Raw genomic sequence first — 27,250 nt, 5'->3', positions numbered from 1 at the left:
AGTAGGATGGAGGTTTAGGAACGCATATATTAAGCTAAATATAGCGACTTTTATCTCTACTACAGCTTTCTCCTCCCCGCCCCCACTGGACGTTTTGAGAATGAGGATGTGCAAAGAGATAAACTGTACCCTGAAAGGCTGATATTCTCCAAAGACCTCAAAAGAAAAAAAGAAGAAAAAATAAGAAATACACACACACACCAAGTGTTAAAATATGGTCTGCAGGAAAAGAGAAAAGGCAAAAACGTGATCCTACGATACTTTGATCAGAAATGTCCCGATTTCCATGCTATTTTTTCTGTGATAGCATCCCCTTTGGGGAGAGAGTAATGCAAACTTTCAAGACATGAAACATTTTATAGCTCCATTACTGCAAAGGGAGTGTATGTGTTCACTTCTAAATAAGCCCTCATGCCAGAAGCTGAGCCTGCTTTTTAGCCAAATACTGATATATTGGAACAGTAGTTCCATTAAGGATTTCTGACAGCCGTATTTCCTATTTAAGTACTGTTCCTGAGTAAATGAATGCTTGCCATTGTTTATTTCACATTAATGGTTTATTCGGTATGTGCTGTGCAATGATTCACTATACTTCTAAATAAAGTTATTCTGAAATAAAAATAATAAAAAGCAGGAAAAAATTCATCCCCACAGGATTTCTTTTATTTTCATATTGCCCTTTTAATGTTCAAAAGCTTTTTTGGTGACAGCTCCCCTTTTTTTTTTTTTTTTTGCCCAGGACAGCTGGGAATGCAGAAGTTCCCGAGAGCAACAGGAGGTATCAGTTCAGAGGTAAAACAAGCAGGTTACACTAAAAAAGGAGGGATTCCACAGAGCTGGCTTCTTTGCAGTTTCTGAAATGAAACTGCTGAAATGAAGCGAAGAAACCCTGGAGAGTTTTACTGTCTCACCTCATTTGTTTTCCTCATCACAGATTGAAACAATTGTATATAAAAGCAACCAGACCATTAGCTAATGTAAATCAGGAGAACTTCAGGAAAGATAGCTAAGAATCTGACCCACTATAACTACTTTAAAAATGTGTACAAGATACTTTGCGGTGGTTTTTGGGTTTATGAGTCAGTGCCTGATTTTAAAACTTAAAAGAAAGCATATATCATAAACAGGATAATGATTTTACATGAGAGTCCAAAAGCAATTTAGCAGCCAACAAATGAAATGGTAAAGTAAAATGTCACCAGCTTTTTACTTTGACAGGCTAAGTCTTGATAGTCCTAGTTTGGAAACACCTAATTTTTTTTTGTTCACTCTTTTACAATATTTTCCATGAGCTGTTCTCACATGCATTTGCTTTCATATCCTTTTGAAATACTCTCAAGTTTCTGAACTTTCATCTGTGTTGTAGAAAGTGCTGTGTTCAATCAGTCCTCTCAACTAATGTCATAGCCAGCTCTGAGATATGTGACTGTATATGAAAGGAGAATAAAGTTTACACTTGTTAGTCCTCAGACTAATACAATTTTAATGGAGAAGTCATAGTCTCCTAATAGAGAAGAAACTCAGCCAAAAATAACTATGGCTCAACTTTTCATTATGAAAATGCCATGATGAAAATGAAAGTTTGCACTAATATTGAAAAACACATTTTTGTATGAAGCTCTGACCACCTGACCAATCAGCTGGGGAAGACCAGTTACTTCTCACTGTTTTTCACATCTTCCTTTCCATCCAACATACGCTACATAGAGGTGCTAACTGAAAACCTAAACTGTGAAACTATTTTCATCATAAATAGCGACACATCCAACTCTTGTAACCACAGTCTAAGCCTTTTTGCTTCTAGCTGGTAATAGTCCTTTTTAATCTACTTCTGTCATCTCTGTATACCAGTTATTAATTCTTAGCAGAGGTTAAGTTATATTCCATATTTTTTACAGCATTATCTATCCCTGATGTCAAAAAGCAGATTCCAGACTGATGTCTGTTGGAGCCTCGCCTCATATGTTTCTCAGAAGTTTTAAAATACTCAAGTTGCACATTTGCAAACTTTCCTCCACGTCGTAGCATCACAGAATAATTCAGGTTGGAAGGGACCTCTGGAGGTCATCAGGTCCAGCCCCTGCTCAGGGCATGTACAGCTGAGACCCAAACACCTCCAAGGATGGAGATCCCATAGCCTCTCTGGGCAAATTTTCCAGCATTTTACCATGCATATGGTGAAAATTTTTTTCCTAATATGTAATTTAAATCTCCTGTGTCCTAATTTGTGCCAGTTGCTTTTTTGTCCCATCGCTGTGCTCCTTTGAGAAGAGCCTGGCTCCATCCATTCTCTCTATCTTTCCATTAGATTCCTGTAGACAGAAACAGGACCTCTTGTCCTCTCCATGTCCTGTGCTCTTGGTGGTCTTTCCCTGGACTCGCTCCAGTATGTCAGTGCCTCAACTGTACTGGGGAGCCCAAAACTTGACATAGTACTCCAGAGGTGATCTCGCAAATGCTGACTACGGGGGAATAATTACTTTCCTCAGCTACACTCTCACTAGTAAGGTGCAGGGTGCAGTTGGTCGCCTTCGTCACAAGGACACACTGCTGACTCATGTTCACCTTAGTGTCAACCAGGACATCTAGTCTCTTCCTGGAAAGCTGCTTTGTGTTGGGTTGACCTCCAGGCTGTGTTGTTGAAAGGGTTTTTTCCATCCCAGATTGCATGTGGGTTGAACCTTATGAGTTTCCCATCAGTCCATTTCTCCAGCCTGCTTCCATCCAAAAGAGCAGCCCTGCCCTCCAATGTGTCAACTATCCTTCCCCAGTTTGTTTTTCTGTCATGAAAATCTTTTGATTGTGCAGTCTGTCTCACTGCCAAGGTCATTAATAAGGATGCTAAACAGCAGTGGTACCAATATCAGTCCCTGACGGATGCCACTAGTAATTTACTGTGAGCTGAGATTAGTATACTGATCACAACACATTGATCCCACACGGACTTTTTTTTCCTCTTTTTTTTTTTCCCCTCTGTTTTTCCACTTTTCCTTTGTCCACTTATCTGTATCTCACCAACAGAGACTGTGTCAAAGGCCTTGCTCAATTCAAGGTATGCAACATCCAGTGTTCTCCCATTGCCCACAGCATGGCTGGATATGCATGATATGCCTTTTTTAAATTCAGTCACCTTCTTCTCTTTCATGTACTTTGAAACGGCTTCAAGGAGGATTGCTTCGTAACCTTCCCAGGAGGCCTATAAAGACTGGAAACAGTTTTGGAGAATAAACTGCTATACAACAAATTCTCTTTCATATAAAATTAGGCAGTTAGCTCATGCTTTAAAGTGGGAAAAGGGAGCACATGAGCATATGTTTCTAACATAACAGCCGTAGTTTTTCAACCCTTGAAAGAGTCGGGAACATACAGATTTACATGTACGATTTTTCAATAGAATATACTATCGATTTTACGTATTATCTTCCAAACATACCTTTGTCCAATGGCATAAGAAATTAATGTTGCATACACTACAAATAATAGCTTCCTACAAAAACTTCTAAAAACTTCCAAAAACTTCCTTCTAGTCGTCAGTCTTTTGGGCTTCACAATCATAGGCAAAACTCTCTCCCTGGATGTGGCAGGAGCACTAGCTAGGCTGGTTTTTCAGGACTGTGGTTTAGGTGAAGAAGCCAGCAGGGGTCATGGTTCATTATTTCTTTATTGCCAGCAATGCAGCGTATACTTTTCAGAAATGAGGTATCCAGAGATAAGATTTTACAGCTGGGGACATACAACTCTCTATGACTGCAGTTATATGGCAAGGAGACACTATTGTTCCTTCAAAATACGTTATTATAAGAGAGTCAGGACTGTATTCTCAATGCCAGCTTCTGAGCTGCTGTTTACAAATAATGCTGTATGGGTTTCAGCAGATTACAGCAGTACGCACACCCTGAAAATTTCACTGTGTTTAATTCTAATGCTATTCTTAAAACCGATTTATTTCTAATTGGTCTGAATCTCTTGATACCTGTTCATCCACTAGATGGCATGATGACTCTGCTCTATCAACAAGTGAAAGCAAATCTGCTCTCCGGAGTCGCTTGAGGTACCAAAAACAGGGAAGCACAGAGCAGAAATTAAAGGGCATTAAATCTCTATATGGAAGTTCTAATTCAGCCACAAAATTACCTTTGTTCTATGTAGTTTAAGGTTTAAGTATCCAAACTGATTCTTCTATAAGCTTTCTATGGTGAAAAGCGAAATGTTTTGCACAGGGCAGACTGTCTTCTGGTCCACTAAGGCAGCCTGCCTAGTGTACTTTGTTTGTATCCAAGGCAATAAGAAATAAAAATTGCCAATTTTCTTTAAAAACATGTTTTTGAAAATTTAGATTCTTTTTAAGTCACATTTCACAGAATGACAGGTTGGCTGAGGTTGGAACGCACCTCTGGAGGTCATCTGGTCCAACCCCCCTGCTCAAGCAGGGCCACCTAGAGCCAGTTGCCCAGGACCATGTCAAGGCGGCTTTTGAATATCTCCAAGGATGCAGACTCCACCACTTCCCTGGGCAACCTGTGCCAATGCTGGGTTACCCTCACTGTAAAAAAGTGTTTCCTGATGTTCAGAGGGCACCTCCTGCGTTTCAGTTTTTGCCCATTGCCTCTGTCCTGTCACTGGGCATCACTGAGAAAAGCCTCACTCCCTCTTCTTTGCACCCTGCCTTCAGATGGGAGCCTTCTCTTCTCCAGGCTAAAGAGTCCCAGCTCTCTCAGCTTTTCTTCTTAAGAGAGACGCTCCAGTCCCTTCACCAACTTCATGGCCCTTTGTTGGACTCTCTCCAATATGTCCATGTTTCTCTCCTACTGAGCAGACCAGAATTGGACACAGGACTCCAGGTGTGGCCTCAGCACTGCTGATGTTGTAATGATGTTGTAAAAGTATTCCACAGTTCTTTTTGTGCTTTCTCTTTAACACTACAAATGTGATAACATCTGTAGAAAGACATTAATTTTAATGCATATCTCAGATTTCTTCACTAACCAGCAAGGAATACAGAAAGAAGTGACAACTGCGGCATTTTTTTGTCATTATTATAGTCACATACTCACCCCCTGGTTCTGCAAATGTTCTTTGCCACTCTCAGAATTTGCCCCTTTTCTTTCTGTCAAGGTCATACTGTTCGCTGCTGGTAAACTACAATAAGAGTTGTCAGGTTTTGCTTGAAATTGTTTTCCTCTTTTTTTCTTGGTTGACCATAAGGCTTGATACAAAAGGAGTGTCACCACAAGAGCCATTTAGTGAGTTTGTTTTTCACCATCATAACTACATACCTGGTTAATAGAAGTCAATGAGATATCAGTATGTTTCAGAGAAATTTGGTTCATTGCTGACCCCATGCACTTCCGCATTGTACCTTCTCTTATCCCTTTCCAGCTTCAAAATTCGTCCTAGAGTTTTTGTTTCCAAGATACTCAGTTATCATCCTTTCTTCCTCATTAAGTGGCCAGGACTCAAACTCTATTAAAAACTGATCTTGTAATAATATTGGAAGTGAATATTCTGTCTTGCTTAGAAGCTGCTGTGAAAAATCTTCATAGTGAAAAGCAACAGGTCTCCTGCCTTTACACATGCCCTAGTATTAGTATTCTTTTTGTGGGAAGAAATGGTACTGTAGGAATAAACCGATCCTCTCTTACATTGGCATGAATCCATTTTGTGAAGTTTCCATACAGACAGTGAGGTTTATCTAGAGGGATCTTTAGGAACAGGACCCAAGACTGCACACAACCTAATGAGGCAATAATACAGTGCTACATTAGAAGTTCTATAGTGAGCGATGAGTGCACGAACACTTGAAAAAATAACTCATCAGTGAAAAGCTGTTTAGTTTGCCATAGATCTTTTAATTTAATGTTGAAAAAAATCTATACGTATATTGCATATTTTTCCTCCAAATAGCCATCCGTAAGTCTGAAGATGCACATTCAATAAAAACTTACAGTAAAAGGAAAGGACTTGCCTGCTCTGTAAGCCTGACTTGGTAACATTAGATGTTCTGCATCTCATTTTCATTTTTGCAGTCCATCTCTGTAGCAAGCTTGAAGCTCAAAACCAAGCCTTTGCCAACAGTAAGAAAATTCCATGTTTTGAGAAGCTAGAAAGATTAAAGTTCCAAAGATATCTGTACTAGAACACATTTTGTTCATACACCCTGAACTAGGAGGAGATTTGGCTCTGACCTTTGCATCTCCAGGCGTTCCCTATTGGAAGAAAGTATAACTAGGCATAAGGTCAAAGCAGAAAAAAAAAAAAGGTGGATACTGGCTGTTACAAAAATGCAGTAAGTCTCCTGCTCCCTCCTTGGCTTAAATGACTAACTTAGTTGATTAAAAAAAAAAAAAAAAAAAACAAACAACTTACATTTTAAAATGTTATTTCTACCTGGAGATAATGACAATAGCAACAGCATGGTCTGTTGTACTTGAAAGATTTAAATTTCCCCTTTGTGTGAGAATCATTTTAATACATAAGATATAAAAATACATATAAATATATATCAGAGTGTATTTATTTCCTTTAACACTGCTTTTTTTTTTTAAATGCTGTATTCACATCAGTCTCAAAGGAGCCTTTACTGAGGCATCCCTAATAAGGAACAATAAAATTTCATAGTATGACTATTACTATTGAAAGAAAAAGGAGTAAGTGGTGGCAAAAATTAACAAAAGCACAGCATTATACTGTCTACTTGAACAATACACATTATGCTTTCTAGTTGCATAATAAGAGAAGGCATTTATGTTTGAACAACTGCATTAGAAAGGTAAAGCACACCTGCAGAACATTCAGCTAAAACTTTCTGTTATATGTATGAGTGTATATAGAAACAATATAGTACTTTTTTTTTCCTGTGACATGCAAAATTCTGCACACAGCCTAGAATGATTTATTTACAGAACTCCCATACCTATAAAAACTTCCCTCAGTTCCCCAGACCTCCTCCATCAGTTCACCTTATTGTTATTCAATTGAAAATATTCATAAATACAGCCAGACTTCCAGGCTGTAAAATCGTGTACCTACTGAAAGGAAAAGGAGCTGCAGGCATGTGATTCATCCTGACAGTGTACCAGTATTTGCTTAGACCCACGGTTCACTCGGCATTAGCTGAGTACGCGGACTTGAGTGTCAGTGGCATATGATACCTCACCTGTTTCCAGAACTTAGAATTGGATGACTGTGGGTGCACAGTGTGCTGCTCTTTCCATTTGACGGTACCTTGCTGCTTAATAATAAACCTAAGAGATTCCTGAAGCTTCTCATAAGTCCCAATTGTCTCCATTTCCAGCAGAATCACCTTTGTATCGTTTTGAATGAGGGCATTGTATAAAGCAATGTGTTGATCATAAGCAGGTTCTTTACAATTAATCAGCTGGTGTGTTAGAAGGATGATCAGCCGTCTGCTCTTCTGCATCCTCTTCTCAATTGCACTGGCTGTATCTAGGAATGTACAAGAAAATAATGAGACCCTGAAATTTCTTTTATAAAGTCTTTTGTGTTTAGGCACTTAATTGTCATTGTTTTCTAACTAGAAATAACTTCTGTCTCACTTCGGTCTGGTACAGTTTATTCATTAGAAAAAGAGCTTAAAAATCCCAAAACAAAAAAAAATCCCAAAAAATCAAAGCTTTCCTTTCAAATGTTTTCTTCGGTTGAAACATTAATATTTTCACTGCTCTTAAGAATTGTTAGGAATTTCTAACCCAACAACCTAGGGTCAAGTTCAGTAGATCTGGATTGCATCAAATTTGTGCTTGATCAATAGTGTCCACATAAGGAATCGTGTTCTATCAAGTTAGTGCTTTACAGACTGATCCTGCAATACTTACCCATGAAAATTAGTCATTTGGAGACTTTTGAGTGACTGACTTCTAAGAGGCTTGCTTACCGGCGGAGGGAGTGTTAGTTCTCCTGAGCTATCGCTTGCTCATTTATACGCTAACTTGTGCACAGGGTTGGCATCCGCCCTGCGGATGTGGGTCCAGACTTGCAGGGCATTTGTATGTCAGCACGACTAAAGGTGTTTCTTTTTCCCACTGCCACGTTAGAGAGAGCAGATCAACCACAGCTGGGACTGTGATGCTGGAGGTGTTGAGCCTGGGAAACTCAAGAGCCGGCATGCTATGGGAGAAACTTCTGTGCCACCTTGGAAAGGTCCACATCAAGCCTCCAGGAGCTGCTTTTCTCGATGACCTGCTGTGATGTCTATGGGAGGAACACTGCAGATGAATGCCTGTCCGGTGAAACGCTCATCCCAGTTAGAAGAGTTTCCTGTGGTCTTTCATCCTGTGGAATGAACGCTGGAGTTGTTTTGTTGGGAACATGTGATGCTGGGCCAAAAGAAAGGAGGTGGGAGCCGAGCTAAGGAAATTATTGTAATAATTATTAATTATATGTAATTAATGTAACAATTATTTAACAAAGCCACTGATTTGCAGATGTCATCAGCCAGCTGCATATGCCTCCTCTTTTCCTTTGATGGGGGCTGCCAGCCCATTGCAAGGGTCTTCTCATCTCAGAGAGGCCCAGCTTTTTCAGCTCCTGGGTCAGGAAGAGAACCTTTTCAATGACTTCTCCATCCTATTTCTTGGCTCTAAGAATATTCTATGAAAATAATTGGCCTTTCTGTGATGTTCACCATTTCAAACTCCTTTCATTTTCTTCTTCTTTTTCATTAATTTTTCTGATGTTAGGAGAATAGATCCTTTGGAAGGTGAGAAAAATTAAGGTAAGCAGCTACTGTCATACGTTTAGTTCCCATAATAACAACCCTTTCAAAAAAACATCTTTCTCAGTTTTGAGGTGCAGTCCATTGTGCTCAGGACTGAAAGACCATGGACCTGGGGAGGTGTTCACTTCTCCATTTGGACTTCCGATGGCATACTTGTGGCAAGAGGAAAGATGGGGTGGCATGCTGCAAATACTTTAACCGAGGGATTCATTGCAACCTGTTTTGTGAATGTTAGAAGTTTATATGAGTTCAGAAAGTGACAGAAAATACTGTGAAAGAAAAATCCAGCAGCTATTGCACACAATAATTCGAGCATCTGAAGTCCGCACACTGCTGGGAGAGTACATTAGTGGAAGTATAATAGAAGTTTGCCCTGTTCTTAAAGTCTTTTCCAGTCTTTTGCCCATGGCCACTGCTGAAGATAGGACATTGGCTATACAGAACATTGCTCCAGTGAAGTATGATCATTCCTCTGTTACTTGCTCATGTTATTTTATTACAGATACAGCAGCTCCAGCAGTGTTTGGTTAGATTCTGCAGCGAGGAATGCAGTTGGCAGGACAATGAGACCATGAGAAGAATGGAGTATAAGGTGATGTTGGTGAAAACTCTTGGTTTGCTGGGTAATACTTACATTTGCACCTCTTCAGGCAACTGTTAGGTTGTAGAAAATACTATTAATCAGTAAGACCGGGAAACAAAAAGACTGCTAGTTTAGGGAAGCATGATGGGTGTCTAAAAGCTATGCAGTGCTGTTTATCACTTGAATCATTCTGTTTAACTTTCCTTTTTGCTAGAAGAACACAAGTTTCAAGTTACAAAGCTTTGCTCTGGAACTGAAAATCATAAGCATGTTTTGAAACAATAATTCCATTTTATATCCTCACTGCAATTTTTTTTCTCTGAAAATACATGGAGTTTTACAGTGAAAAATATGATTCATCAAATGCTATGATACGTGTTCAGGAAGGATCTCAGTAACTCAAAACGGCATTTCCTGGTTTACTCTACTTAGCCTATTTAAATTGTAAGGTTTTGGATTTGGAAACCTGGTAATGAAAGGCTCAAGATCAGAAGATAAACAAGAATGAGGAGTATATGGGTAAAGTCCATCTGCATGGAAGCAGAGAACTTTTAAGTGCTCCCAGTGGCAGGCAGATTCGGAATAGCTTTTCTACCCAAGTGGAAGCATTTTGGGGCATGAAAGTGGACAAGGAAGAGAAAAGCAGAAGGCTGGGAAAGTAGGCAAGAAGAGAAAAGGAAGGACGATGGTCAACGCTCAGGACATTTTTAGAGTTTTGATTAAATCAGACCAAACAAGTCAAACAAAAGTTACTCACTGTCCAAGACTGGCTTGGTGAGCCTTCTGTCTGTCACTCCTGGGTTACAGGCATCCATTCATGCCTTTGTACAGTGAAAACGTCTTTGTTTTCAGCCAACTTATTAGAGCCCTTGTTAGTCCCACAGTCTTCAGCTCAGTTGCATGCTGTGCTCAGTTTTCTTCAGGACTGCCATCCATAAACCACAGTTTGAGAGCAGTGGCCATAACAAAATATTGCCCTGTCCCTAATCACCTGAACAGGTGGCATAATTTTTTGTCATTGACAGTTATTGTTAGTTCTTTGTTCTGGATCTGGCATGCTGGGAATGGTCTCGCTCAGCCACTCTTGCAGCTTTTTTTACATGCTTGTTGCAGTGGGTTTTCTCAAGGCCAGGCAGCACTTTTGCCACTCTCCAGAAGAGAAGGACATCAAAGATCTCAGCCCAGCTCTGGGCAGGTGAATGACACCCGGCCCGACGCAGATGATTTCAGAAATGTGTAACAGAAAATGCGTCAGCTTTGGCTTCATGCCTGCTTACTGACAGGGAGAGAAGATCTGATCCACGGAATAACCAGAGTACAAAATAAACAGACAAATCAGCTCTGAAGGAAAGCAGATAGCACATAGATGACAGCAATCATAAGAGATAGCGTAGAGGTGTCCATATGGAAATTAGCACAAATTAGTTAACATGATTCCATTCTGGAAGACAAGGAAGCGGGAATAAAGAATACCAACCGCCTCCTGAATTAGCACTGGGAATTGTGTGAAGTGAAAGTAGGTCATGTCATGAACAGAAGCTGAACTTCCTGTGACACTAACGCCCTCGTAAGAGGTTGAAAAACCCCGAGTGATAACAGCGAGGTTAATTCCTCAACTTAGTTTGGGGTTTTCTCCTCTTCCGTGTCTTGTAGATCTACTCACGCACGGTTTGGTTGTGGCTTTGCCCAGATAATGGCTATGCAGAGTTACACGACCCAAAGAGCAGGTGTACGCATGACCCAAGAAGATGACAGACCACCTGTGCCCCCGCCCTGTAGCTTGCTTTTCTTAGCACACCAGCAAGCACAGAGTGCCATTGTGTCACCCTGCCTGAAAGAGGAGACACACAGCTGCTGAGGAGATGAGCAGCCAGCTCAGGAACATAAAGGGACCTCCTATACCCCTGAAAGGGACTAGAACCACAATCTGCTCAAGCTTGACAAGTCATTCTGTGCATTATTTGACCTGAAACTTACCTTCTCCGGGATATATATCTCTCCCATAAATACACAGTTTATATCCACATTTATTTTCTAGAATATCTGGCATGATTTGGTAAACAAAATATTCCACAAAATTAGCTTCATTGGTGTGGCTTCTGGGGTAGATAACATACGCATCATATATCTTCCCATCTGTAAGGCAAAACAAGAGGAAAGTGTTAACATGAATTAGAACTGTCTGTTGCAAAAGAAAGAAGAGAAATTAAAATATCAGTCTTTGAAACTGGTCTAAGTAGAAGTTCCTGCTAATCTGAATAATGTATATCATGAGGTGCGTGTTTGGAAATTAGAGACTGTGCATATTTGGTGTTTTCCATGCTCAACTGTTATGTCCTGCGTTTTTGTAACTTTGGAGAACCCAACCTTTGTATTGTGAAGGCTGTATCCCAAAGTATATAAATATCAATTGATTGATGCATGTTAGCATGAAATAGAGATGAAGCTCAGCATTTATTATTTCAGTGATACAACAGGCTGTTAACAGCCTTTGTCTTTCAGGACAAGACACTCCACTTAAATTCTTCCACCCTGAAGAAATTACTCATCATTCCCAGAACATATCATACTTCTGAGTGAAAAGCTCCTTTACTCAGGAAGTAGTCTTACAGTCAAAACTAAGTAAAAAGTCAAATATTTCTTTCCCTCTTCTGTTCATTTCTCTCAAATATGTTTTCCATTATAGCATTTTTTTTCTAATCCCAAATGCTTCATTTCTTTCTTTCCAGTGGAGATGATCATATCCCTTCTTTTGTTGCTCTCTGAGGTTCTTGTCCAGACCATGCTTACAACAAAAAAGAAATAGGCATTTCCAGAGTCTGATTCATTTCATCATAAAATATACTCACATGGAAACTGCCCTAAAGAGCATACTTCTTTCCTCTTTAAAGAGAGCGTAAGTAACTAGATCAGCTGTAGATATCTACCATGCAGACATCTGTGGTAGGAGTCAGCTTCAGATTTAAAAAATGTAAATTTAGGTGTCTACATGAAAGCTAGGTGACTAAACTCCTGCTACAATCAGTGGAGAATTAGCCATTGCAGTTAGTGGATTCTAGAGTGATTCAGATTACTTCCATGCCAGGGGCCCAGCTGAGTAGCCTAAACACAGGCATCTAGTGCCATTTGAGACTTCCTATGGTACCCTGCCTGATCTCCAGACCCTGCTCCAGAAGTCTGCAACATCCGGCAGATCTGTGTTATGTGTTCATTTTTTTGGCCATCCGAAAGGACTCTAGATGCCCATGTTTACACCACTGACACAAGGTCCCAGTGCCTGGTTAGCTGTGTTGATTTTATTGACAAGGAGCTGGATTTGATCACCTAAAAACATGTATCACATAGTGTCATTAGGCACTGCCTGCCCTTCAGCTGCCACTGCAGAGGTGTTCAGGTCTCTCTTAAGCCCTAAGGGAGCTCCAGCAGCTTACGGTTAGACAGCTGAACCCAGCCCAAGGTCTCCAGGTCTCATGTCTACGATGGGAACTTGCATGTGTGCCCCTTCATTGCGTGCGACTAAATTTAGTCTTAATCTTGAGCTGAAGTCCACCCCTAAAGTTGGGATGGGATGTATTCCCCCCAAAAGTGTCTTCCACAATATTGGTACCTTTCTCTTTGGCTTATAAAAACTGTATTTCTCTAACACATGCCTGTTAACACATTAGCCAGCAGGCTGGTTTCTTCGCTTTAGAGAGCACATAACAAGTACAGTTAATAGCACTGTAAATCAGATTTTCACTGTCATTCAATGTTTCATGGCAAATATTTTTGTTAAAAAAAAACAAGAAACCAGGACTGAATCCTTCTTTTATACAACACATCGCTACAGAACCCAGGAAATACAGGAGGGTAAAGCACTACCAGAGCTATGTATGTCCCCTCTTATCTAAACGATTTCAGAAGGCATGAGAAAGCGAAGGATCAGGCTCAGGTGTCATACGAGTTAGCAAGCGACTATCAAATAAATCCATTTCCATATGGTTTACCTTCTTCCTTTTTTTGAACTTTCTTGCTCAATTCTTACTCACCATCCTTGGCTGAGTAGGGCTGAAATATCTCCCGGTACAATAGGACGATATCAACTCGGAAGGACTGATAAAGTATAACAGAGACTGCTGTTGCAACTAGCAGAACTAGAGATCCTACAATCAAGAGGACGTTAGGAAGACCCACTGCAAAGAAGAGGAATATATTGTTAGCCGTAGAGAAGTTAACCTGTGGGCTGAAGCCCCTCATACCCTTACTTCTGTCGCAGCTTTAAGGAGCTTACAACAGAGATGACAAAGCTTTTTCCTTCCCCAGCTGGTGTAGCCAACACAGAGACCCCTAAACTAGAAGCATACTAAGCAGTATGAATTAATATTTACTTCCGTTGAATCCAGACCTACCTACATTAAATACCACAGCTGTCAATGATGTTTAAGTATTTTGTAACATTGTAAAACTGTTAATAACACAACCAGCAACAATGTTCAAGCATTTTGTAAGGCATCTAAGCCTGCGCATGACTAAGTGTCCACAAAAGGATAGGCGGAGGCTTCTGGCATAGTTGCACAAACAGGGTACAGAGAAACATATGCAAATAATAAAATCTGCAAGATAAGAACAAAGTACGCAAAACAAGCAGGAAAACATGTCCTGGTCACAAAATTAAAATAAACTGTGCTGGAGGAAGATGATGTTGTCCCCTGCCTTTTCCTTTGAAAAGGGTCAAGGAGCATAAAATAGCAATGACGATTAAGGAAAATTGGGAAAGGAAGGAAGCCACCCACTTTAATTCCAGCTTCCCTCATGCAAGAGCTCTTGAATCTGAGCACTTCCACCTCAGAGATGAAGACTTATCAAGGATACATTCAGACTAGGTATAAGGAAGAAATTTTTTATGATGAGGGTGGTGAAACACTGGAACAGGTTGCCCAGGGAGGTGGTAGATGCCCCATCCCTGGAAACATTCAAGATCAGGTTGGACGGGGCTCTGAGCAACCTGATCTAGTTGGAAGATGTCCCTGCCCATTGCAGGGGGGTTGGACCAGATGACCTTGAAAGGTCCCTTCCAACCCAAACCATTCTGTGATTGTATGACTCTCTAAGGATGGCAGTCACCAGCTCTGTGCTATGATATGCACACAGCTAGTCTAGGACAAGATTGTGATTATCGCTCTTCTAGGGGAGAGCTACGTTTCTATCACAACCCAGGTAGCCGCATTTCTGCAACAGCCCATTTTTCCTCTTGTTCTGTGATTCGCAGAGCAGAAGTCAATCTAGATATGTGCATCCTCTAGATGGCATCTAGTTCTGCTGCAGCAGGAGACGATGGGAGGTAGAAGCAAGGTCATTTTGTACTCTCTCCAAACTAGAAAGATGGAAGCTTAATCCACAGACTGCTACAGCCACAAAGCTGAAGAAGATACTTTTGACCTATGTCCTGGACATATTAAATTCACCCAGGATGCAGTATTGAAATCACTATGAATTCCAGATAGCCAAGTTTGAAATTAAAATATCAAAGACTTTATACAGCAGTTACACAAAGAGGATTCATTATTCCCTTGGAGGGAAGATTAATGGCAGTTGTCTCATAGTAGAAATCTGCTCCTAAGCAAATGAAAGATACCTAAATCTAGTCCACTTGGTTTTAACATGTAGAGTCAGAGCAGTTCCATGTACATTTTTTCTCTGACAACTAAACGCATTGAGAGATTTCCATTCACAGTCCACCTTCTTTACCTAATTATTCCTGCCCAGCATGACAACTCATCATCCTATAGTTGCAATAATATAATCATTTGGGGAACTTTTCTGTGATTCAGATCACTGAAATTATTTGGATTAAAAAATATACCTCCAGAGGTGTTGAACTGGGTGATGGACTTTTACCTCCAAAGAAATGCACGTGAAAATGTCCAGATTGTGCATCACATCTGCAGAAAAGGGCCCATCTATTTTTATTTTACTATGATATAGCTAATATGATAATTGCCGGATGCAATGCCCTGGCTTGGAATACCACTAGAAGCATGTATCCCTTCAGTGTTACAATGAGATTCGAGGTATGCTGCAATTTCAGAATTATCTTAGCTGAGGAAAGAAATATTCCTTTGAATGTTGACCACGTATAAATTTAAATACAAGCATTCTGGCAATACAAACATAGAGGTCAGCTCTGGCATCCTCACTGTAAAGACCCTTCACAGCATCTCAACCCATGGGGGGTGATTACATGTACTGGCAGCAACTGCACCCAGCCAAGCCTTCAGAGCAGGGACCAGGCATTCAGGGCTTTTCCTCCCTCTGCCTGCAAAACACATACAAGACACATGTGGCTGCAGCAGCAGGCCATTCACCGGCACTTGAGGAGGTGCATCTTACAGCGGGCTGAAGAGCCAGTCTCAATTTCCTCTACAGAAGAGACAGCAAGACAGATTGGAAAATGCTGCAGATTGTGTGCAGCCAGTAAGTTTGCTACCAGGTGAAGGCACTGACCACCACCAAGGATCAATTTCAGAGCTTTCGCTTGGACTTGGCACTCATTAAGTGAATGAAATAAGATAAAATACTTAGCAGTGAAGAGTCGCTCATGCGGAAAATTGCAGGTTCCCTGGCTTCTCCAGGAGAGGTTGAATAAGGCAGTGTATTGAATAGTACTTACGAGGCAACCTAAAAATATTAGTGTCTGAGAAATTCCACTGAAAAGGTACACAAATAAAGAGTTTACAAGCACATATTCCCTTTCCTCTGGTAGGATGCGAGGTAAATTTGATGTGATTTTCACACTCTTCATGTTTTTTTCTTTGTCATTTAAAGGGAGAAAGAAACATCAGGCATGTGATGAAGCATACCTCACAGAACTAGGAGATCTGGGGAAACCACCTTCCAATAAGATTGAAGTGGGCAAGAAAACAACCAGTTTCTTTTACAGTGAAGTTTGGCCATTTGGTAGTTTTAACAGTGTCACATGATGCCCATGAAGGAACTTTGTTCTTGTGGACCCCTTCAAATTTTATGATTTGATCCATTTTCCAAACACACACAGAGAGACAAAGTCAGGAAACCTCTTCCACTCCCTGGTGAAGACGACCCAAGGATCAGAGATTGCCACTACTTCTTATTGCTTCATTTGTTGAGAGTGTGCTCGCCACGACATTACAAATACTGTTGTAATGCATTGCGTAAGTATCTATAAAACATGTAGAAAAGAAACAGGTCCCAACAACAACTTCTGCAATTACGACCCTAAAAAACACTGTTTACATTTGGTTTTGCACTGATTAGACCAAGGCTGGAAAAGAAGTGATAGATTTCCTGTGCTTATACAGCTTGTAAAGCGTCAGACAAGAACCCCACAGGGGTCTTCCTGGAAGAGTAGGTTCAGTTCCCAGGAAGGCTGACTCAGCCTCTCGTCTCTCTGGAATAAATCAGCTATCTTCAGCACAATGGGGGCATCGGCCAGAAGCCATTTTTGAAGGCCCTGAGCAAGGTTGAGCAGATCCTGTTGTTCCGTTTGACTTTGCTGCATCATTTAGCGGCAGAGAGTTCATGAGTAGACTGTCTTCTAATACTATTTATTTATATTCAAGAGCAATGGGAACACAGAACTATCAGCTCACGAGAAACAATATTTGAGGGGCCAGAGAAAACAAGTCAGAAAGCAACATTTGAATGATTTCCTGACAAACTCCGGAAGCACAGCAGTTTTTTGTAACTTCTCTGGCTTCTAAGGTGGACGCACTTCCAGACAGTAAAAGCAGAGATCTGGGTCTGGAATTCCTGTCCACATCCCTCTGCCAAAGATGAGCCAAAAGGTTAGGTTTGGCATTAAATATCTTTGAGGAAGAACAGAGCTGATGTTCTGGGCTGAACTTTATCTCTGCTCCGAATGACTGGAATTTCTGGCATTCTCCAGATAAGAGGGTTCACGCCAGAAAGATTTGTGGTCCTCTGGGCGTTTTACACTTCCTTGTGAAGAGAATTGAGGAATGCTCAGGGAGAAATAAGATGATGCTTGTGGGTCAGACACATGAAAAGCCACCTCCAGTTATTTAACCAGCCCTGAGTCAAGATGAGGAACTAAAAGCCAGTGGCAGTTTATATATTAATAAAAAGGGAAGGACTTGGAAGGTATTCAGACAGCCCGTGTATTCTCTAGCAGACAGGTTAAAGGGGATGCTGAAGGGATGTTCCTGTCCTGACCCAGCTCTGCTGGTAGGAGGAGTTAATACTTTCAGTGTTTCTCCAATTACTTGTCATTGCCTCTGTCTCGGGAGCTAACAGCTTCCCCACCTCTGCCAGCTTTTGTGAGCATTGATCCACTGCAGCTATCAATGAGCTGAACAGGTGTGAATGGTGTAGCCGATTAGTTTTCTCGTTCCTGAGAGGTGGCATCTTCCAGCGTGAGACATACCAAGCAGCTGTGGAGGGCAACTGGGAGTAGTCTGGCAGGCAGAGTCGCTGTCTTTTGCCAGGTGTCCAGCAAGACGAGCTACATCTTTGTCAGGGAAGGTGAAAGAAAAGGGAATTAAAAGTTGTTGCAAATTCCTTAGCCTTACAGTGACCAGAGGCACACCACACAAGTTATGCAGATGATCTCAGAGCACATGAGAGGATATGTCTTGTGGCAGAGAGGGAATGTAAAATACTGGATGATCACCATCTCTGGAATTAAAAAGGGAGATACAGGACTGAAAGGTCTGGAGGAAATGAGACAGCCTATCTTTTCTGTAAAGAGGTATTATGAGACATGAAGAATGTGTTTATGAACAAGTGTTGGTGAAGGAGTCAGAAGCTACCAAACAGCTTCAGGCAAAGAGGGGAGAGAAAGGATGGGAAATAGTGTGGAAGGATGAGTTCCATATTGACTAGGGGTGATCAAAGACTAGGCAGGGGGTGGATGAGAAAAAACAGAGAAAGGTCTTCCTCAGCGGGAGAAGAAGCATCCTCTGAACGTAGCAGCAGCAGCAGCTGAAAGATGCAGGGACATTAGCACCTCCTAATGGAGGCAAGAACACAGCTGCAGAGACTGTCAAAATTCATAGCCAAATCCTCATTAAATTCTCCTGTTAAAGAATTTGCCTGATTTGTCTGTGTCCAAAAGACATAGTGTGCATACTCTGGATACCACCAAATCACACCAAAAGGAGCTGACTGCATTGCATTACTCCTGATAACTGAGGTACATAGGTCATGTAGCTCATTTCTAAAGAGCTGATCAGCTTCTCTTAGCAGCACATTTTTCCTATTTAAAAAGATAGGTGAAAAGACACCTGGGACAGACACTTGAGACAGACACTTTTTTCACAATACAGCACTTTTCTTCACACACATATGTGAATACATACATGGGTGCACAGCATATATCCTAAACTGGAAAACATATTTTTTTCCCTGTGGAATGTCAAGCAGCTTTGCCAATGACATCCATTCCTGACAGTATTAAGGGAGTATTTTTTTTCACCACTCTTGACTGTGAAACTCACTCCTCCTTTTCTCATCACTCCTCTCTGGCAATTTTTTATTCTTGTGTGGATTGCAATTGTTATCAAAGCAAATTGCTAGGGTTAATTATAATGATATTACCCATAGTGAACTAAGACCTGAAGTATTTGATTATGACTCAGGAAAATAGATTTAATTCCTGGTTACCATTGAAAATTTCCATGTGATGAGCCAAATCATTCATTCAGCAGGTTTTTGAAGAAGGGACTATGGCTGTAAGACTGAACAGCAACTCTAACGCAATTGCTTACAGCATCTTTGTTTCCTCCCTTAATCTGTCACCTGTGCAGCTAAACGCTATTTATCTAGTTCATTAAATGTCCCCAAAATTGACTGGTTTGAGTAGTAAGTGGCACAACACCTATTCATATCTTACTTCCTATCACAGATCTGTGCTACAAATAATGACAATGTAACCCGTACTGAATGCCCTGAAAAAAAAGTCAGAATACAGAGCAGGAACTTGTGTAAAAAGCACATTAACAGGATAGTAGCTAGCAGACACAATTTGTGCTGTGAGAAACACTAAGGAAGAAATGCATATTTAAAAAAAAAACCACAACTGGTTGTTTTCATTAAAAATAAACAAAGAAACAAACAAACAAAACACAAAAAAGGACTACGCATTTTTATTACACATTTACAAGATGTGAGGCGTAAGAAAACCCTACAGCATTTTTATTATACTCAGAGGCAAGCTGTCATTGTTTTAGCATAAATATTGTTCAGCTGTGTGAGGAGTGAGTGAAGAAAACTAAAGCAGAGCACACCATTTCTAGATGTAGCATTGCTTACACCAACAATGCTGAGCAGCAGAAGCAGGCATCTTGACAACAGCAGCAACAAGGAGAAGGGGACAGACATCCACACAAAACAGGCAGCAGCAAAGGGGGGTCACAGTCAAGAGCTTTCATGAACGTTTACTGAAGACCTATGGATAAAAAACAAAATAACAGTTGTCTACAACAGAAATCATCACTTGATGAATACAGAATATAAAATACCCTCTTTCCTTCATGTCGTTTGTAATACAGGGCCCATAAAGGACTTGTATTGCCTGAACTAGGGTGAGCAGGAACTGTTACTCAGTTTCCTTTCCTCTCATTGCAAGTACACTCCCACACTCAGATAATTCAGTGCAGAGCTGATGTGTTTCCAGCTTCCTGAGTGATGCTACGCTTGCACTCATTTAGTGATATCCAACCAAAACATCTCCTGCCACCTTCCTCTGGGGGGAATTGGTGCTGTCCTGCTGGATGGTGACCCATCCTCTGTTATAATTCACCTACATATCTTCTAGTCTAGGCTATGGCAAGGAAACAGGTCTATGCTTTGAAGCCATAATCCCGTAGGAAGTTGCAAACAGTCAAGAATACTGCAGGACGTGGAGCTGTGCATACCCTGTGATCACAATACACTTGATTTTACTCTTTCCAGCATTCTCTTACAGAAAACTAAACCCTGTTAAAGACCTTGGGATTTCTTCTCAAGATCCTTGGTGGTTCAGCATATCTGAAGGGATAAGAAAGGAAACCATTGACCGCAGCTTCTTGTTGTGCCTTCACAGACACAATAACATTTTCTGCCATAAGAATCAAACTCAGTGGAGCTGGTGACAGTGCTTTCTCAGGGATCTGAGATTAAAAAAAAAATTCCCATAGGAGCTAAAGACCACCCCAGTCCCCACCATTTACTGACCTCAATTTTCCTTCTCTGGCAGAAATTACTAGAATCATGAATTTAAAAACAAAACCAAGGGAAAGCCTTCAAAGTGTTATTCACACCTCTGTGTGGCACACAGTGAACACAGTGGTGCTCAGAGGGAGAGAGGATAAAGCCAGACATCGCAGGAGTTAGTCACGCCACTTAACATTCAGTCAAAAAACAAGACACCACAGTGAATGTGGTACAGGAGGGAAGGCAAGCAAACTGGTAAACTGGCAGCTGAAACTCTTTTAAAGTTTGCCTATTTTCTGCCATGGTTCTGCAGTAGAAACAACAGTTTGATTCTCAAAAGAAGACGAATCTCTGCTCCTCACGATGCATTGTGACGCTGATGACCAAAGGAGAGGTCAGTTCCTTGCCCAGCTCTCATCTGTAGAGGATCCTCTACAGCCTGAGTATCTTGTAGAGCAGACTGCACTATACCAGTGTGCTTCAAATCCAAGTGTACCGCATGCCTTCAAGGCAGGGGGAATTTGTCACCGAACAGAAATATCCTAGAAACAGGATATTCTTATCACAGGGTTGATACACTGTCTTGCTCTGCATATTTAATCTCTCACTGATACCATTTGAGTAATGCCCTCCCCCAGCACAATTTACCCCAAGGACTTTCATAACCTAATGAAGCCACAAGAATTTTTCCACTGGCTTGAATATGTAGGGAGGAAGTAGTCTGGCTTTTCTTCTTACTAGCAGAAACTTTCTTACTAACAGAAACAAATAATAAAACCAACTCACCAACATATTTCAAACAGTGCAAAGTGTAAGAAAACAAAATGAAAAAATCCTACCCTCGCATTGTGCTTTGAGTTGTAACGTCACCGTGGCCTTTGTGTTGTGCATTTCGTTCACCACTACACATCTGAAATTTGCCTGCAGATCCTCCTCTTTTATTTCAGTAATATGCAAAGTGGTCTCTCCGTAATATTCTTGCTCACGTCCTTCAAAACTAAGAGAAGGAAAGAGCTGGTACCATTGGCTTTAACAGCTAGGCACAGTTTGCATAGAAGAAAGGTTGTTCTGTGTTATATATACTTACAAATGAGTTTTTTCATGAAATCTTGAAAAATCTAAGTATTTCACCGGGATGTTATCCACATGCCAGGTGACAACAGCTATCGGCTGTTTCTTAATCCCCAGGCGGGCCTGACATTTCAGAGACAAAGGAGCACCTAATCAAGATACAGAGAGTTGTAAACATTCCTTGATGAAAAACAGGCATAATTTTATTTTCCTCATAGCATATTTTTCTACAAATCTTCATACCACCTGTGAGTTTTGTCTTAACAATTTTGACACATTTTTCTGCTGAGAAAATGATGCATAGAAGAGACTCGAAAAGACATAGTAAAAGGAGATTTTAACAAATGGTCTAATACAACACCAAGGATTACAAAAGGAATTATTTGTATTTGTTATGATGAAGGCAATGTAGACTTTACTTGTGACGCTTAACCCATGTAATCAGCTATTGAGGAACACGGAAAGTAAATGCTGGTTTACACACAAATGTACATGGAAATAACATAATTTAATTTCAGTATATATTATTTTGCATAAGTCTTGTGTGCAGACTCTTATCTTGGGTTTTATTCAAGCTGGACAAAAGTAAAGTAAAGCAGTCCAAGCAAAACTAAAACAGGAAATTACTTTTGTCATTAGTATTTGTCATTAGGAAATATTTATTCCAAAGTAAGAGTCACTGTTGCACTGAAAGAAGGTATAATTAAAACACTTTAAATTACTTCCGTGTAAATCTGCATCTAAGCAGGGCTTAGATAAGATTAACAAATCTTATGACTTACATCCTGAATTGGTATTAGGGAGCATGGAGAAATGCCTTCAGTTTTGCAAATAGGAGACAATAGATCCAGTACAGCAAATGGTTTTCAAATGTAAAGTAAATTTGCTCCTTGCAAGTAGTGCCACATTACTTATTGTCCCAGAGGGGTGGGCAGAGCCCACAGAGCACTAGAGACTGACCGTCTTATTAGAGAAAGGTGGTCCTGGAGCTAGATCATCTAAGTCTGAGTGACAAAGCAACTGGGGAAAAGAGGAAAAAAAGAACGGGAACGCGAATCAACAAGTCTCTGAGTATGTGGCACCTCAGACAGGGGCCCTGGCCCCTGCAGTACCTGCTACCACAGCAATCTTGCTGTAGGACACAAACAGTGGAGTGCTAATTGCGATCCCATCTCCCAGTGGCCCAGATTCATCCCACCTGCCCTGGAAGACAGGTATCCTGGGGCTACCTATTTACGTTTCAGATGGGCTCAGTCGCTTTCTGGAGAAGTCCATCTTTCTCCGTTGACTATACAAAAACCCTAGATGGCTTTTACTCTTACCACAAGCACCTTGCTCTGATGCTGCAAGTTATACAGAATCACTGAGAATATCTATGGTCCTAAATGAAAGGGAGCCAGGGAGCAAGCTCTGCATTGCAGGCTCTCCAACCTGCTATTTCTAAGTTCGCTCCTTGGTCCTGTCTTTCAGCCCTCTCGGTATCTTCCAACCAGACAGGTCTGCTCAACGCTAGCCAATGTGGACATGAGCCAGGCAGTGCTCCACAGCCTCAGGGCCAGCGACCAGTCCCTTGCTCTCCTTCATTCATCAGCAGAGATGCCCCTGTCTCCAGATCAGAACTGCAAATAACAAAGAGTGTCTCTAGTTGTAAGAATAGTCCATCCTTCTCTCTTAGGGGTACCATCAAGCAGTTTCAAGGGATTTAGCTAAAGCCCTCTTTGAAGTGGGCTTTGAAGTGAAGCTGTCACCCCTTCAGCTGAAATGTAATAATTGACCGTGTGAGTAATCCTACTCTATCCCAGTAAGGGTAGAATGGGTTATTTAAATCCCCTTAAACTGCTGCTTAATACCTAAATAACCTATCAGTTATACCTAACTTCACATCACTGTGCCTGGGGTGAATTAAATCTGGTAAACATTATGGTGCAAAAATGTAATGAAAAATTCCATCATTAAATCTTCTTTAAGATCCCCATGTTTGCTAGGCCATCACAAAATGTTAATTTAAAAGCAATTTAAAGTCCGTACTTACCAAGCTCCACTTCTTTTACACTTTTATCTTTTGGAAATAAAATTTGAAGAGGTAGCGGTGAATGTTTTGCTTTAGAAATCAAGAAGGGAAAGAAAGCTCATATCAGAAAGTTATGAAAAAGCATTTTGTAAGATAATGATTATAATCTGTGCAGTTAGTATTTTAAGATCCCAGAGCAGAATTGCAAACTAACACTACAACAGTGTTTCACATGTCTGTTGGGATCATCTGATTTCATTTCTATGACCAAATATTCCTGTACATGTTAATAGTTCAAGTATTTTCTCCCCATGTATTTAATTTTTACCTTTGCACATAAAGAGGAAGGAAAATTTTTAGTTTCTCAAGTACTGTTTTAGCTGCTGAGTGGGAAAAAAAGTAAACGCAGTTATAGTTTTGCGTGTTTTCTCAGTTGCTTATCTTGTTTTTAAAAAGAGAGAAAGAAATTCCTTCAGACATTTGAGACATTACTCATATCCATGATATGAAATAGTGAATATGTACTTTCATGCAGCATCTGAACTGGGGACCCTCTAGCCCAGAGCTGCCTGCCTGCCCGTGTTCCCCTCTGTTTCCCCCATCTCCGCAGCCTGGCAGCGGAGCGCGTCTGGTTCCCAGGCCTCTCTCTCCGCTCTCTGCGCACCGCTGCCGCACACAACTGCTTCCCATTACACCAGTCTGCCATGACATTGGACATCTCTTATGATACGTTTTAGAAGGAATACGACTTTTCCTTTGACTTATTTATTTTCCATCCCCACTAATAATTGTTATGGACAGGTCCAAACTATATCCAGCTGCTTGACTTGAATTAGGTATTCGGATCTTTAAGATTTTTTTCCCTTGATGCATTTTTCTTCTTTTCTTGGCCTTTATACTGTCTCATATTTCCCACTCCAAACACATTGCTTGCTATCCTTTCCCTCATTAAGCTTTTCCATCTCAAGGCACCTCTGTGAAACCCACAACCGTATTTCCCTAAAAAATCTGCAGGAACTCATTTAACCCCCTGCTTCCCAGGCTGCCAGAAAAGCAGTTCTCTTTACCTGTCCTAACTGTTTCTAATTTTCATTAGCTGGATCTGGTAAAAAAGAAGTCAGGAGAAAGTAACTTCCTAGCTAGCTGACTATGCTGCTGCCACCATTCAGAGGCAGAAGGTCCTCTGGGTCAGTGTGGATCCGCAAGGCAACAGGAATGTACATCATAAGCCAATATTAACAAAACATTACAGCTCCACTCATCAGCATACTAATTTTAAGGTCTGATAAAGAAGTTGTCATTAAGTACTCTGAATTTAGTAAAAACTGGAGCAGACATGACAGACCCAGCTCAGATTTCACATGTTATGTTGCAATCCCTTCTTTCTCCAATGATTTCAAAACAAAAAGTCAGTTAACTTTAAAATGAAGTTATCTGTCTGGATGTAACAAAGGCTTTTGTAAATTTGGATGCCTTTGTGCCAGATAAAACCCAGCAATTTTCATTATAACCCAGACACAACAATATTCCTGACCAGTTAGTGGAGTTTTGATGAAAGTATATTCAAACAAAAATGCTAGTCAGAGAAGTGTCATGTAGCCTAACAGGGTATTACAGGGAAGAGGGGGAGGAAAGGCACGACACCTCCTAAGCTACTGTAGAAGGTCTCAGCTCAAATCTCTCTTCTGCCCAGCTCAGAATAATCAGAACAAACTCTGCTACTGAGATCTGGACACAGCAGCAAACACTGGAATCAAGGCTCCTACACTCCAAATCTGCATTCTGCCCACAAAGCTGGGTGCCTCCCCACAGCAAAAAGATCTGATGTCAGTTTGCAAATTAACATTATCTATTTTGGGGAAAAAAAAAACCAAAACAAACAAACAAACAAAAACCCAAACCCAAAAACAAACCCAAGCCCCCCTTGTCCCCAAACCCCAACAACCTTTCTGACAACCCTTCTGACTGTTTTTCTACTGATCTGTTTGCAGAACTGAAGACACACTTTGAAGTCTTGCAAGTTGATATAATCTGGAACTGCTGATTGCTGCATGCTTTTCCCCTGATCATCATCCAAATACAAAGCCTCCCTGAGGAGATTGCATCTTAGAGGCACCCCAAAATCCACACATCTCAGCCATGTTGGCTGCGTTCAAAATAACAAAGACACAGTAATCATTGAGTTCCACTCATTTTCTGTCTATATATCTCTCAGTCATTTTGTCTCATTCAAGACAAATCTAAAAGTTTTTTCAGCTGTACTATCAAATAAATGCTAATCAATATGGACCAGAAGGTATTGAGTTCTAGGCCATCAACAAATCAGTGATCCCATGACCACCAGATGATCCTTACTAGCTACAAATTCTTCTCCCCTCGAACAAATAGAAAGCAGAACTTTGTGGCATCCCACTGAGGAAACCCTCATTTCAGAAATAAGTGCTACCAGACAGCTCTACCAACCACAGGATGTAACCAGAGTCATCAGAGACACTTAGCAAAAAGCTGAATATGACCAGGTCTGAATTTACCCCCATCTTGCTCCATTTGGATCCCCATCCACAAAATTCACCTAAAAAAGCTGATCTAAAGTTTCATTAAGAAGATAAAACAAACCAACAGAAACTCTTTTTTCTCTTTAACGTACAAAAGGAGCTTCCTTTGCTTTAAGCAGACATCAGTCTTTTTTATCCTAGCAAGGTACAAAATGTCTGTCTTACCCTTACTTATGAAAATCCTTGTGGCTGATACATTAAACACATTTCCTTTATGAGTGTAGATAAATTGACAAGTATAATAACCATCATCCTCCTTTCTTGGGTTGTTAATAAAAATATATTTTTCTTCCTTGAAGTATCTCTCTCCCTGAAGAGGTTTGCAGTCCTGGAAAAGAAAACTTTATTTGGCTGCAAATAGCTTCTCACGGTAAGCTGATCTACAACTGGCGCTATCAGGGTTTTATTTACCTTATACCACTGGATGATAGTAGCATTCTTATAATTGTCAATTGTAGGACAAACAATTTTTCCTCTTCCAGTGTCATTTGGGTAACGAATCTGACTTGGGAAACAGACTCCTTGCTTGTATGGATGAACCTGCACACTCATGTTGAACGACTTTGTGCTGTTATTTGAACTTTAAAAATGGAATAAAGATATGTCAATGATAGTATTTTTATATGGAATATACTAAATATTTGTAACAAATGTGAGATTTGTTTTTTATAAACATATGGATGGTTACTGTAGTTCAGACACAGATTGATTTTTAACGACCTGTCATAAAAACAGCAGTTGCAGAAAGAAAAGTTACATGGTGGTGTACACCATGAAAAAATGGCATAATTTCCGCAGATAATAATTAGACTGTATTATCAAAACATGTATTTTTTTCCAGTCTTACGCCTTCCACTTTTCAATATTGTACTTACAAATGTATAACACAAGTGTAGTTTCCCGAATCCTCTCTAGAAGTTGGCAGAAACCAAAGAAATCGTTTTAAGGAAAATATTCGTGATCCCTCTTCTTCTGCAGGAATTACTTTGTTAGTATCCGTGTGATACCAGGTGACTTTCACAGATGAACTCCATTGGGGACATTTTATAACTAAAGCCTCACCTTCCATTGCATCGACTGCAAATGAACAAAAGATAGAAAACTCAGATTAATTAAACCTTAGC

At 40.6% G+C, this 27,250-nt stretch overlaps 1 protein-coding gene across 1 annotated transcript in view; it reads right to left on the bottom strand.

Annotated features, from left to right (window-relative positions):
• Window positions 1-1,335: 1,335 nt before the first annotated feature.
• The window catches only part of IL1RL1 (interleukin 1 receptor-like 1), a 28,172-nt gene continuing 2,257 nt past the window's right edge, over window positions 1,336-27,250 (bottom strand). The window contains exons 2-11 of the mRNA XM_009577062.1: window positions 27,002-27,203; window positions 26,538-26,706; window positions 26,292-26,454; window positions 23,593-23,661; window positions 21,577-21,709; window positions 21,335-21,486; window positions 13,349-13,492; window positions 11,298-11,456; window positions 7,225-7,446; window positions 1,336-1,355 (exon numbers count right to left, since the gene is read on the bottom strand). Of these exons, the coding sequence (XP_009575357.1) occupies window positions 1,336-1,355; window positions 7,225-7,446; window positions 11,298-11,456; window positions 13,349-13,492; window positions 21,335-21,486; window positions 21,577-21,709; window positions 23,593-23,661; window positions 26,292-26,454; window positions 26,538-26,706; window positions 27,002-27,203 (1,433 nt within the window). The remainder of the gene's footprint in view (window positions 1,356-7,224; window positions 7,447-11,297; window positions 11,457-13,348; window positions 13,493-21,334; window positions 21,487-21,576; window positions 21,710-23,592; window positions 23,662-26,291; window positions 26,455-26,537; window positions 26,707-27,001; window positions 27,204-27,250) is intronic.

Source organism: Fulmarus glacialis, unplaced genomic scaffold (genome assembly GCF_000690835.1).
Source record: "Fulmarus glacialis isolate BGI_N327 unplaced genomic scaffold, ASM69083v1 scaffold15104, whole genome shotgun sequence".
Taxonomy (NCBI): Eukaryota; Metazoa; Chordata; class Aves; order Procellariiformes; family Procellariidae; genus Fulmarus; species Fulmarus glacialis.
Note: the sequence above shows the minus strand (reverse complement) of the source record. Positions and strands in the feature narration are given on the sequence as shown.